Genomic DNA, 12,500 nt, shown 5'->3' with positions numbered 1-12,500 from the left:
TTTCTGGAGAGTCCAATAATACAATCCGTCCATCAGTATCTATAAGAACACACAACCCGTTAAATTCTCAATATTATCAAAGAAAATAATACATCATATGCAGTTAAATAAAATAAGCCTACATAAATTAATCTTGTTCAAAAAGCCTTTAAGTGACAGAGATAGTAATTTATCAGGACAAAAAATGAAAACAAATCATAGAGGTAAACTTACATGTCACCCTTTTTTCACCATCACTTGTGGTGCATAGTATGTGTGATGAAGTGCCCCGAAGCATGCATCAACAGAAACATTTATTAGCTGAATCCTGTTTTTTTTTACGTGCCATTTATAGCAAGCCATATTACAGATGATATTACAGATGCTTTGTCAGATTTAAGTTGAAGCGCGTGCCGAACCTTGTGTGGTGAACCGAACGGTTTGGGTTTTTTCAGCGAACCTTGCCATCCCTATTACCTCAATAATCAATCAATTACAGGCCTAAAACAATCATCCCCGAACATACGGATATTAGTACATCTCATCACACCGGCACCCGCGTCTAATCAGTTGTATGGTCTGGTTTTCAGTCTAAAACAGTTGTGTCAAGTATAAATGTTTCATCTGTTTCGGGAGGTGCGCGCGCAGTCAGCGGAGGCTCGCACCTTTTTTTCTCAGATTTTGAAAAATCTTCGCGATCGACTTAAAATGCTTCCAAGATCGACTTGTCGACCGCGATCGACGGGTTGGTGACTCCAGATATAGCGACCAACTCTTTTTGAGCAAGCATTGATTATGCGTGACACAGTCTCAATTTGTGGGACGCATGTATTGGGTTTCAAACGCTGTGCGCGCACCCGTCTAGAGTGTGTCCACCTTTATGTGTGGGTCCATGTACATGCTGAATCGACAGGTAAAAAAAAGCCTCAAGTCCAAATATTCATTTATCACCAATTAACTGTTTGACAAACACTTCCTGCTTCGATGTCCAGATCTGAATTTAAAAAAAATCTCAAACATTCTCCGAAGTGCCGATCTGAATCGCGAACAGGCTCCGAAGTCCCGATCTGAATCAACCGAGTCGCGAACAGGCTCCGAAGTGCCGATCTGAATCAACCGAGTCGCGAACAGGCTCCGAAGTGCCGATCTGAATCAACCGAGTCGCGAACACGCTCCGAAGTCCCGATCTGAATCAACCGAGTCGCGAACAGGCTCCGAAGTGCCGATCTGAATCAACCGAGTCGCGAACACGCTCCGAAGTGCCGATCTGAATCAACCGAGTCGCGAACAGGCTCCGAAGTGCCGATCTGAATCAACCGAGTCGCGAACAGGCTCCGAAGTGCCGATCTGAATCAACCGAGTCGCGAACAGGCTCCGAAGTGCCGATCTGAATCAACCGAGTCGCGAACAGGCTCCGAAGTGCCGATCTGAATCAACCGAGTCGCGAACAGGCTCGAACAGGCTCCGAAGTGCCGATCTGAATCATCCGAGTCGCGAACAGGCTCCGAAGTGCCGATCTGAATCAACCGAGTCGCGAACAGGCTCCGAAGTGCCGATCTGAATCAACCGAGTCGCGAACAGGCTCCGAAGTGCCGATCTGAATCATCCGAGTCGCGAACAAAAAAGAAAAAATATTCTAAGTAAACAACAATAACCTAAGTTTAGTAAACATTTTTATTGAGACTATAAAAACTTTTTGCATCTATTTTTAGGTGTGCCAGCTGCCACTGTGGGTAGCACAGGCACACCCTGGCACACCTGTGGCTACGCCACTGGATTAAACTAACTCTTCTCAGGTGTTTTGGAACCGACATACTCATGGTATGCCTGTTTGGGGTAAATCAACACAGAGGTTATAGTTTATCAAATGGTAAGTTAACCAAGCTTTCTGGAATACCCCCCAGGTCTTTAGAACATCACAGGGATGTCAGTTTGATTAGGGTTGGAGCTAAACTCTGCAGGAGAGTGGATATCACGAGCCAGATAGATAGAGGAATAATAACATTTATTTCCTCTATTAACTTGATAATAATAATAAAATCTACAGATTTACGTTAAAAAATACTCTTTTAGCGTCTTACAAGTTCACAAGGACCGAGCTGAACACAAACATGTGCGCGCCTAACGGGGCGGGGCTTAGCAGTTCGGAAGTTGTCTATGATTGGTCAGTTGAGCGTCGTGTCGTCAGAGGCGGAAGTGCAGAGGTGAAGGTAGGATAATGACATATTCCAGTGTAAACAGTGAGTTCGCGTCGTGTTTTGTGTGTGGTGCTCGATCTGAGGAGAAAGAGCTTCAGCTGTGAAGGACTTAACTCGATGCTCGGGTGTCGTTGCCAGGGGCGTAGCAGCCATTTTAAAAGTGGGGGGGACAGCTGTATGGTGATTTGACCCAAAGCTGATGTTCATAATAAATTCTAAATAGAATACCATTTGGCATTTTACTTTTTCAAATTTGGGAACATGACATGATAGCTTACAGGAACCTATTTTTGTTAAATCATACTCGAAATTAAAAAATACTGCAGGACTTTGAGACCAATGGGAGACCATCTATAATTTTTTTTTATGAAATAAAGATATTTTATGATATTTACAATATTTCAGTTGCACTTCATTTGAACAATAACTGTTTTTTTAACAGTTGGACAAAAACAGGTGTTAAATGAGTATACATATTACATCTACAGTAATTTTATACAACATACATTTTATGAAAAATAAGAGACAGATAATCTGTGAAAAAATCAAGCTCCTCTGGCTCCTCCCAGTGTCCTATTGCCATTTGCAGAAATACATCACTCCCGGTAAAAAACAACCAATCAGAGCTGCGGTCCGTAACTTTGTTTGTGTTCAAAATGTAGAAAAATGTATATAATAAGCGAGTACAACATTAATCTATTTTCCAAACCGTGTTTTTGGCTTGTCCTGAATCACTAGGGTGCACCTATAATAAGTGTTTATATTCGGACTATTTTAGATTGCTTCGGGGGTACCGCGGCGGAGTAACCCAGTACCTTTGTGATTCTTCATAGACATAAACAGAGAGAAGTAGTTCCGGCTACGATGTTCTTCCGCAAGACGCAAGCAGTTCTGTTTATTAACCGCTAAAGCGTCAAAAGTTCCCTACCGCAGCTTAAGATAGTCAATCTGCTTTTTTTTTTATACAAATCTCACCTGTACACATTCTGGAGAGGTTGAGCAACTGCCCCCTCTCTCCGCCAGTGACGTCACAGCCTGCCTTTCCTACAGACTAGTTAGGACATAAAGTAACAGTTATGAATTAAAAGAATAAAATTTGATAAAGTATTTTAAGATATTCGTTGCAAAACAAATATGATTTATTGTGAAGTGATAATTTTACTCCGCGAGCAGCACGTAGACAAACAAAAGACAGCAGAAACCAATAATATTGTTACGTCTTATTTAGCAGACGCTTTTATCCAAAGTGACAATAGAGGTCGGGATCGTTGCGTCACGTCGCAATGCATTGTGGGAATCGCGGTACAGAAGTAGATGTACTGTATAGTAGGCATTAGGTAACGTTGGTCATTTGGTCATTAATTTTGATTATTTTTTGGAAAATGGTTCAGTATTGCTGTATTGTGAACTGCTGTAATGGTTTCATGATCGACAGGGCAAACGTCTCGTGAATCATATTAGTTTTCAACATTTTCGTACTTGGAAAAAAAACACAAGGTGTCTGAAATCACCAAGAGGCGTCAGATGGCTTGGGTCGCCACTGTACGGAGGGAAACCATCACCTTCGATAATATTATAATACATAGTTATGGTGAGACATGTTGTGTATGGTCTCTCTCTCTCTCTCACATACACACACACAAACTCAGACACAAACACATTACGTTTTCTCTAGTTTTTGGCCAGTAAGGGAGTCAGTTTAGTGTTTTTTGTTTAAACATTTTCTTTTGACCCAATCCTGAACTTAATTTGCTTTTTGATATTTTTGTGCTGACTGTATTTAACAAATTTGAACAACTTGTTTAAAAAAAAAAAAAACTGGAACGAACTTCAAAATAGGAAGTTAAGCGTATTGTTTTGGTGAATGGTGGGTTGTGTCTGAGGTGAATGTTCGTCAATATTATACCGGATTACAGAACTACCGGAGGAAAACAGTGGATTTTTGCAAGTATGATAGGTGAGTAATTACTCCTGAAGTGTAACAAACCCGCATAGACAAGCTTCATAGCTCGCAGAATCTGATAAGTGTGTGTGTGTGTGTGTCACCACTGATGCTTGGTTAATGTTAACATTTCCTTAGTGAAAAAGATTGTTTTCTCCACGTTTAATTTGCAGATCCATTTATGATCTGCAGGTGAGCCTCCAGTGACTTTTTAAAAAGTGAAAGTGACATTTTTAAATTGATCGGAGGTGTAAGCGCTCACTCCACAGACCCGGTAGGATAAATTATCAGGGAAACTGAGGCTTGGTAAACTTTCATGTGTTCATAGGGATCGATTCCGCCTACAACCTCTTTTTTTTTTTAATTAGCGTTGTTTGGCTTCATTATTAAGTTTGTCCGTATAGGTATAGGCAACTTTTTTTGTCACGTTCTATAACTTTTTCTGGAGACTGGCTATTATCTTATTACAAACCTGCTTTGCGATGCCTCTAAAATGGCCGCCGTTACCCACAATGCACCATTCCATGACGTCTACGCCCGAGCTCTATTAGGAGAGCATTTAACACACTGAATCCGGCGCGACGTGACGAGGTCCATACGGGTTCAATAGGTTAAATCATAACATGAAAACTTTATCGCGCGATTCGTGTCATCGCGACATACTGTAACATACTTACAGTGTGTGTTTGTAAAAAGGATGTAATCGTCCTTTGCTTTTTTCTGGGTGCATTTTATCCCAAACGGCCTAATAGCAAAGTGAACAAACGAACGAACGAAAATTCAGAAGAGCAACAAGAGATTTGAAGCTCATAGCAGACGCGCCCAGGAGATGATTCGCTCTGTGATTGGCTGAATGTTACTTCACTCAAATCTAAGTAACAAATCAGAGAACACTACAGGAAATATTCACGCTGGATCCTAAAAAAAAAAAAATTAGCAGGGGTCAGAATCACCTGTTTCTAAAAGTGCGGGGGACGTGTCCCCCCCTTCCCCCCCGGTTGCTACGCCCCTGGTCGTTGCCGCTGATATTTTCAGTCACTCCTGTGAACATAAAGCGATTATATCAAGTCAAGTCACCTTTATTTATATAGTGCTTTAAACAAAATACATTGCGTCAAAGCAACTGAACAACATTCATTAGGAAAACAGTGTGTCAATAATGCAAAATGATAAAGGCACTTCATCATTGAATTCAGTGTTGTCATCTCTGTTCAGTTAAATAGTGTCTGTGCATTTATTTGCAATCAAGTCAATGATATCGCTGTAGATGAAGTGACCCCAACTAAGCAAGCCAGAGGCGACAGCGGCAAGGAACCGAAACTCCATCGGTGACAGAATGGAGAAGAAAACCTTGGGAGAAACCAGGCTTTGAAAGACTGAACTAAGAAGGACTTCGACTCATCTGCGGTTAAAGTTAAAGCTGATTTTCAGTAAGAACACTTTAATAACAGTCGGAGGGTTCTGTCCGCTGGTTAAGGGTTCTAGTTAAAATATAAGCACTTTCTACTGATACGGATTCAGAGTCTGCATTAAAACCAAAATTGACTCTGTTTACTTTGTTAGTGCACACTAGTCTTCTGGTGAGCAGATAATCCAGAGCAAGAATGTTCGCCTCTAATTACTACCAGTTTAATGGTTTTGGCATAAACTAGTCCTTAACTAGTCCTGTCAACAATCAGCTACAAATGTCAGAATGTAAAATATAAGTTCGTATGAGAACTGTTCCACTCAGAAATCCCAAAACACTGGAGTCAAATGTATTTATACAACCCATTTCTCATTACAGATGATTCAAAAACAACTTGACATGATATGAATGTGTATAAGATCTTAATAAATCCATGCCTCATAGGTGCATTGATCAGATTAGAGCGTGATGATGGTATAAAGATGAATCAGTGGCTCTCACAGTCATCAGATGATCTGTAATGGGATGAAGTGTGAGGATTCAGCTGTAAACTGGTTCATAGACCTCCTCGACTCATAGTGTTCCTCTCCATACTGTGGAAGTGTATGGCTACCGTCGACTCCTTCTTTCCTTCTTTCTTTCTTTCTTTAAAAAGAAAGCACTTTCACACAAGTACCAGTTGATCCAAAGTACAATACAACTAAAATAATTAGAAACCACAAACACAATATAATAATATAATTGACATGGCTAGATAAAAGATGTTGATAAAAGATGTTTTTTAAGCCAGGGGTTTTCAACTACGCTGTTGGTATAGTGTGTGTAATTATACTGAAACATAAATCTATACATAAATCTATAATATATAACATAAATCTATAAGCAGTTTTCTTGATTCAGTGATGACTGACCTGTGTCTGAGATAACAACATGCTAATCTGTGACACGGCTAACTGTAATCATCTTACACTGATACTCCAGACAGGGGTCAGAGGATACAGGACTGATCTGTGTGTGCAGGAGAACACGATAAACACAGCCTTCATCACTGAGCAGACGACTCTTAACTCTCTCAGGTCTTTGAGTTTCACAGTCGCTTCATTCTGTTCAGCTCGGGTTCTCCACGTACAGACATATGATGAAAAATGAGATGTTTTATTTGGTGTTCAGTGCAGAACATTGGTATTTCCACAGTGTTTCTCACAGTCTTACACTATATTCACTCATGTATACATGTGCAAGAGATGTGTCTGCCAGCAGGAGGCGCTATTGAGCTCACAAACACTGGTTTATCAGCATTACTCGCAAGATGGAATGAAAATGGCATTGAAAAGTTTCTGAAAACAGACCGGTTTTCTTCTGAAATACAGTGATATAAAACACCAGATGCGGTCTTTGATTTTAAGACTTGCAGTGTTCATTTAATGTGGTCAAAGCCTTTTGGGAAATCTGTTTGTGACGGTCAGTTCTGATATTGTTGTGGGCCGGCAGAAATAAATCAGTGCATGGGAAACCCTGCTTACAGCAGCTAAACTGGTCTGAAGTCAGTTATTTCCATCTTTTGTTGTAGTGTGTCAGTAGGGAATCTCAGTTAACTGTAATAATGCAGTGAGATGTTTGATCTGATCCTCATCAGTCTGTGTGAGTCACATGAAGAAACAGAACACACTGAGACAGACTCCATCCAGAAGAACTGTGTCTCCGAGACGCTTCAGCTTCAGTACTGATAGAAGTGTTAGACACTTGTTAAATGAGGATGCTGTCAAAAATAATGTCATAAATAGATTTTCTTGATCAAGTAACTTCTGTAATCTAAATGAAATCAACATTTGTTGTGAGCTTTCTTTGTGTTTAGAGCAGCTTGTGTGTTAATCGTTTACTCGTTTACATGACACAGGGTGAGGCGGTTGCCGTGACGACAGATGGGGCTCAGGGGTTGCTTAGTAACGAGATGCAGGATGATGTCAGTGACAGGAAACACAAACACAGTCTTCTGCTGAGATCCGCTGTTTCATCCCTGCTCACCTTCACCTGGTGCTGATGGTTCAGCTGCTCAGACATCTCTCCACACACTTCTGACAGACGCTCAGGAAGCCCAGTGTGAAGGTGATGTGATGGAGAGCACTGACTCCGAGGACACAGAGCAGATTAAAGTCTTCCTCAGTTCTCACACAGACCAGCAGCTCTTACTCACGTCTTCAGGTGGTCTGCTGAGGATAGTTGTCAGTATTGATTCTGTGATGATGATGATGATGTTTAACGAGTATTGTAGGTCTGTGTTTGATTGGTCGCTGTGTTTTAGCACAGCTTCACACATTAATTTCCTGGGTGTGTGTTTGTGTGTGTGTGTGTGTGATTGTGTGTGTATGATTGATGTCCTCTAGTGCTCATCAGCTGCTGATCATGATGTGATTGAGTTGAAGTGAGTTTCTTCAGAAGCAGATCAACAGGTGAATCTCCTCAGACACAGCAGCTCTGTTCACATCTCTTCTCTTATAAAGGATAAATCTGATTTCAATCAGAATGATTCATTGCGGTGTATACAGTTTTAAAATACATTTGATTGTCTTTCAAATACAAAATAACTAAATAACTTCAAATAACTAAATATCAGTTCATTCATGTGTTTCCCTGAATTACCAAGAAGTTATAAAAATTATTACGAGCAAAATGTCATTAATAACAGTAAGGAAAGGTTAGCTGGAAGGAATTTCACCCCAAAGTCAAGAAAAACAAAAAAAATATTTTTGAAACAATAATAGCATATTACTGTAATAAAGATGATTTATTACATATATCAGCATAAGCAGTAGAGGCACTACAGCAAATACTATCATTGTGTTTCTCTTCTTCACACTCATGACACTGGCTCGATCATGTGTTGTTTGGGCTGAAGTATGAGCTGGACGTGTCTCTCATTCGGAGCAATAAATAATCTGCTGATTAATGAAAGCAGCAGAGTCACGTCTCACACTAACACAGGAATCATCAGCTGGAGTCTGGACGGGTGTGAGGAGATGTCTGTTCTGTCATCATCACGGCTGGAGAAAGCTCTCGCTGTGTTCAGCTGATGTTTGCTTCTGTATCTGACATCTCTCCGTCGGCTCGCTCCAGCTGAACCGTGACGCTGTGGACGCCTGCGCCGTGGAACAGCTGCTGGATCTGTGTCTGAAGAGCTGGATCCCGGTCAGACGACACTCTGACGTGCAGCGAGGCCACGCTCCGTCCTTTAGCTATCTCCCAGACATGAGCCTGGTGAACGCTGACCACACCGGGGAGACTGCACACACTGTCCACTGAGACACAGACACAGCATCAGCACTGTACAACACCTAACCCTCCACCAGACATCCCTTCAGCCCGCAGTCTGAGTTAAACTACAAGAGAACACGGTTTAAATATCACATTTAATTCAATGCGTTACTTGCTGTTTCTTTATCATTCAACTCAGTAAAGTTTAATAGTAGCCAACTGAATCTATATAAAAACAGAAATGCTAAAAACGAATGCAAACAAACAGTAAAAATGATCTTCTGATGTTGTACATTACAAGTTAACTACAGGAAAATATGGTTTAAACTTCAGATTTAATTAAATGTGTTTCTTGTTTCTTTGTCATTCAACAGATGTCGTGGAAGAGAGAGACCCGTGTGTTTACACCCTACACTGGAAAACACTGTAGTTTCTCTAGTTAAACTAGAGACAAACAGTTTTACAGAATTAAACTGAGATCTGCTCACTGTTTTACTGTTTTTACGTGTTTTTACAGTGTTGCGTGTTGTAACTAATCACATGGGTCTGTTGAGCCTTTAGAGCCCCCTTCCTCAAATCTTACCCTGGAGGTCAATGCACTGCAGAGTTTAGCTCCAACCCTGGTTAAAGTCACCTGTCTGCCATTTCCATATGATCACAAAGACATTGATAGACACTGATTAGCATGCTCAGGTGTGTTTGATTAGGGTTAGCGCTAAACTCAAGGTGGATCTCGAGGTCCAGATTTGAGGATCCCTGCTTTAGAGCAACAGATGACAAAACTGCAGTGTACTTCCAACATTAACAATAAACATCAGTCTGCATGCTAATAATATCATTGTGCATCCTTCATGTTTCTGTGGTGAATCAGACGGTGTGTGCCAGATCAATGTAAGCGTGTCCTAAATGCACTGTGCTATGTACTAAAGCAGAAGTACTCGATTAATTAAAGCTGCGACGGTTGAATTCACCAAGTGTCCATTATTCCACGCTTTGTTTTGTTGCGGGATGAAGTGCATCATCCTGACATTAGCGGGAGGTTGTGGCCTAGTGGTCAGAGAGTTTGACTCCTCGAGCAAGACACATGATGCACACTGCTGTGTGTGTGTGTGTGTGTGTGTGTGGATGAGATAAATGCAGAGCACGTATTGTGAGTATGGGTCAGTTTCACTGAAGAAGGCTTCTCTAGAGACGTGAATGTGAACTCACAGACGGCGGTGAGCGGCAGGTCAGGAGGACTCATCTGCAGCAGGATCCCAGTCGTCTCTTTGACCAGAGGAGCAGCGGACGACATGATGATGACCACCATGACCAGCGTCAGACTGGGGTCCACGTAACACTGCCAGTTACACGGGCTCTCAGGGGCCAGGGGCCACACGCAGAACAGAGCCGAGGCCACCACCACCACCACTGAACCCAGCGCATCATTCAACACGTGCAGCAGCACACCTGCGGAGAGAGAGAGAGAGAGACGTGACACACACCTGTGGAGAGAGAGAGAGAGAGAGACGTGACACACACCTGTGGAGAGAGAGAGAGAGACGTGACACACACCTGTGGAGAGAGAGAGAGAGAGAGACGTGACACACACCTGTGGAGAGAGAGAGAGAGACGTGACACACACCTGCGGAGAGAGAGAGAGAGACGTGACACACACCTGCGGAGAGAGAGAGAGAGACGTGACACACACCTGCGGAGAGAGAGAGAGAGACGTGACACACACCTGCGGAGAGAGAGAGAGAGACGTGACACACACCTGCGGAGAGAGAGAGAGACGTGACACACACCTGCGGAGAGAGAGAGAGAGAGAGAGACGTGACACACACCTGCGGAGAGAGAGAGAGAGAGAGACGTGACACACACCTGTGGAGAGAGAGAGAGAGAGACGTGACACACACCTGCGGAGAGAGAGAGAGAGAGAGACGTGACACACACCTGCGGAGAGAGAGAGAGAGACGTGACACACACCTGCGGAGAGAGAGAGAGACGTGACACACACCTGCGGAGAGAGAGAGAGACGTGACACACACCTGCGGAGAGAGAGAGAGACGTGACACACACCTGCGGAGAGAGAGAGAGAGACGTGACACACACCTGCGGAGAGAGAGAGAGACATGACACACACCTGCGGAGAGAGAGAGAGACGTGACACACACCTGCGGAGAGAGAGAGAGACGTGACACACACCTGCGGAGAGAGAGAGAGAGACATGACACACACCTGCGGAGAGAGAGAGAGAGACGTGACACACACCTGCGGAGAGAGAGAGAGAGACGTGACACACACCTGTGGAGAGAGAGAGAGAGAGACGTGACACACACCTGCGGAGAGAGAGAGAGAGACATGACACACACCTGCGGAGAGAGAGAGAGAGAGACGTGACACACAGCTGCGGAGAGAGAGAGAGAGAGACGTGACACACACCTGCGGAGAGAGAGAGAGACGTGACACACACCTGTGGAGAGAGAGAGAGAGAGACGTGACACACACCTGCGGAGAGAGAGAGAGAGAGAGAGACGTGACACACACCTGCGGAGAGAGAGAGAGAGAGAGACGTGACACACACCTGCGGAGAGAGAGAGAGAGAGACGTGACACACACCTGCGGAGAGAGAGAGAGAGAGACGTGACACACACCTGCGGAGAGAGAGAGAGAGACGTGACACACACCTGCGGAGAGAGAGAGAGACGTGACACACACCTGCGGAGAGAGAGAGAGACGTGACACACACCTGCGGAGAGAGAGAGAGACGTGACACACACCTGCGGAGAGAGAGAGAGACGTGACACACACCTGCGGAGAGAGAGAGAGAGACGTGACACACACCTGCGGAGAGAGAGAGAGACGTGACACACACCTGCGGAGAGAGAGAGAGACGTGACACACACCTGCGGAGAGAGAGAGAGAGACGTGACACACACCTGCGGAGAGAGAGAGAGAGACGTGACACACACCTGCGGAGAGAGAGAGAGAGACGTGACACACACCTGTGGAGAGAGAGAGAGAGAGACATGACACACACCTGCGGAGAGAGAGAGAGAGACGTGACACACACCTGCGGAGAGAGAGAGAGAGAGACGTGACACACACCTGCGGAGAGAGAGAGAGACGTGACACACACCTGCGGAGAGAGAGAGAGACGTGACACACACCTGCGGAGAGAGAGAGAGACGTGACACACACCTGCGGAGAGAGAGAGAGAGACGTGACACACACCTGCGGAGAGAGAGAGAGACGTGACACACACCTGCGGAGAGAGAGAGAGACGTGACACACACCTGCGGAGAGAGAGAGAGAGACGTGACACACACCTGCGGAGAGAGAGAGAGAGACGTGACACACACCTGCGGAGAGAGAGAGAGAGACGTGACACACACCTGTGGAGAGAGAGAGAGAGAGACGTGACACACACCTGCGGAGAGAGAGAGAGAGACATGACACACACCTGCGGAGAGAGAGAGAGAGAGACGTGACACACAGCTGCGGAGAGAGAGAGAGAGAGACGTGACACACACCTGCGGAGAGAGAGAGAGACGTGACACACACCTGTGGAGAGAGAGAGAGAGAGACGTGACACACAGCTGCGGAGAGAGAGAGAGAGAGACGTGACACACAGCTGCGGAGAGAGAGAGAGAGAGACGTGACACACAGCTGCGGAGAGAGAGAGAGAGAGACGTGACACACAGCTGCGGAGAGAGAGAGAGAGAGACGTGACACACAC

The 12,500-nt window shown here is 44.3% G+C and overlaps 1 protein-coding gene across 2 annotated transcripts in view; it reads right to left on the bottom strand.

The window, feature by feature from the left end:
* Positions 1-8,298: 8,298 nt before the first annotated feature.
* The window catches only part of LOC113056601 (zinc transporter 10-like), a 9,196-nt gene continuing 4,994 nt past the window's right edge, over positions 8,299-12,500 (bottom strand). For both annotated transcript variants that reach the window (XM_026223361.1, XM_026223362.1), the window contains 2 exons: positions 9,989-10,228; positions 8,299-8,823 (listed from right to left, as the gene is read on the bottom strand). In XM_026223361.1, the coding sequence (XP_026079146.1) occupies positions 8,591-8,823; positions 9,989-10,228 (473 nt within the window). In that variant the 3' untranslated portion in view covers positions 8,299-8,590. The remainder of the gene's footprint in view (positions 8,824-9,988; positions 10,229-12,500) is intronic.

Source organism: Carassius auratus, chromosome 38 (assembly GCF_003368295.1).
Source record: "Carassius auratus strain Wakin chromosome 38, ASM336829v1, whole genome shotgun sequence".
NCBI classification, from domain to species: Eukaryota; Metazoa; Chordata; class Actinopteri; order Cypriniformes; family Cyprinidae; genus Carassius; species Carassius auratus.
The sequence above is the reverse complement of the archived record's forward strand: the minus strand, read 5'-3'. Positions and strand labels throughout refer to the sequence as shown.